This window comes from Fukomys damarensis, unplaced genomic scaffold (assembly GCF_012274545.1).
Source record: "Fukomys damarensis isolate Sample0158 unplaced genomic scaffold, DMR_v1.0_HiC HiC_scaffold_13, whole genome shotgun sequence".
NCBI classification, from domain to species: Eukaryota; Metazoa; Chordata; class Mammalia; order Rodentia; family Bathyergidae; genus Fukomys; species Fukomys damarensis.
Window position 1 is genome coordinate 37,950,840 of NW_022900925.1, and position 985 is coordinate 37,951,824.

The 985-nt window shown below is 68.6% G+C and overlaps 1 protein-coding gene across 1 annotated transcript in view; it reads right to left on the reverse strand.

Moving 5' to 3' along the window:
• Ghdc (GH3 domain containing) overlaps nt 1–979 on the reverse strand; it is a 3,278-nt gene extending 2,299 nt beyond the window's left edge. The window contains exons 1-3 of the mRNA XM_010635502.1: nt 885–979; nt 561–691; nt 39–484 (exon numbers count right to left, since the gene is read on the reverse strand). Coding sequence (XP_010633804.1) covers nt 39–484; nt 561–680 — 566 coding nt within the window. The 5' untranslated portion in view covers nt 681–691; nt 885–979. The remainder of the gene's footprint in view (nt 1–38; nt 485–560; nt 692–884) is intronic.
• Nucleotides 980–985: the final 6 nt, after the last annotated feature.

Here is a 985-nt window from a genome sequence, read left to right on the forward strand (position 1 = left end):
GAGAGAAGAGGGCCAGGCCGTGGCACCACGGGGCCCCGAGGGCAGCCACTGCCTCTGCCTGGCCACCGGCGTCCAGAGTCACCACCACCTGCAGCTGTGGCCAGAGCCGAGGGGCCAGGCCCCGGGGCCCCTGCTCCAGGGCTGTCCGCACCTCAGCTGCCCTTCCCGGGAGAGGTGCCCCGGAGTCTCCTGCGGCTATGGCCTCCACCAGCTCCTCACCGGCAGCCTCCAGGCGGGAGAACACGTCCAGGAGCTCTGTGGCTGTCCCAGCTTCCAGGGCCCTGAGCCCCGGGGACCTCAGGGCAGCCAGCAGCAGGGCCCTGGGGTCCTCGGCTCCGGGGGGGCCTTCCTGGCCCAGGATGGGCCCCAACCAGGGCAGGGAGCACGGCCATGGGGATGTGGGGGTCACACGGCCCACGGCTCCTGGAGCCAGCACGGCAGCAGGGTGGGCCTCGCTGAGGGCTGCCAGACCTAGCACCGTGGCCTGGGGACGAGAGAGGCCGTTGTCAGGCTGGGGCAAGATGCGGTCTCCGCAGGGCAGGCTCTGGCCATCCTGTTACCTGCAGGGCAGCCTCCTGGGGGTACTGGCTTGGGGTGGGGAGCTGCTCCTGCTCCCCATTCTGTTCCTCCTGGGCCCGGCTGGCCTTGGTCAGAGGGAGAAGGTTCCGGAAGATGCTCATGTCTGTGGCCCCTAAAGACACCGGAAACAACTCAGGAATCCTCAGTTTCCCCAGTTTCAAGTGAGACAGACCCTTGAGGAAGGAACCCCGAAGAGGCCTGGGAGGCAGGGGGATGGGGGACGGCTGCCCGAGGCAGTCAGGCTCTGGACTCTGACTCCTTCAGGTTTTCTGGGCTTTGTGTCACCTCTAGACACCCATACGCACCTGTGCTGCCCCTGGGGATACGGCGGGCACCCTGGGCTCCGCAAAGGCACCTCGCCAGGGCCCGCTGCTGGCTCCGGGCCGCGTGCTGCGTGCTCTGCTCC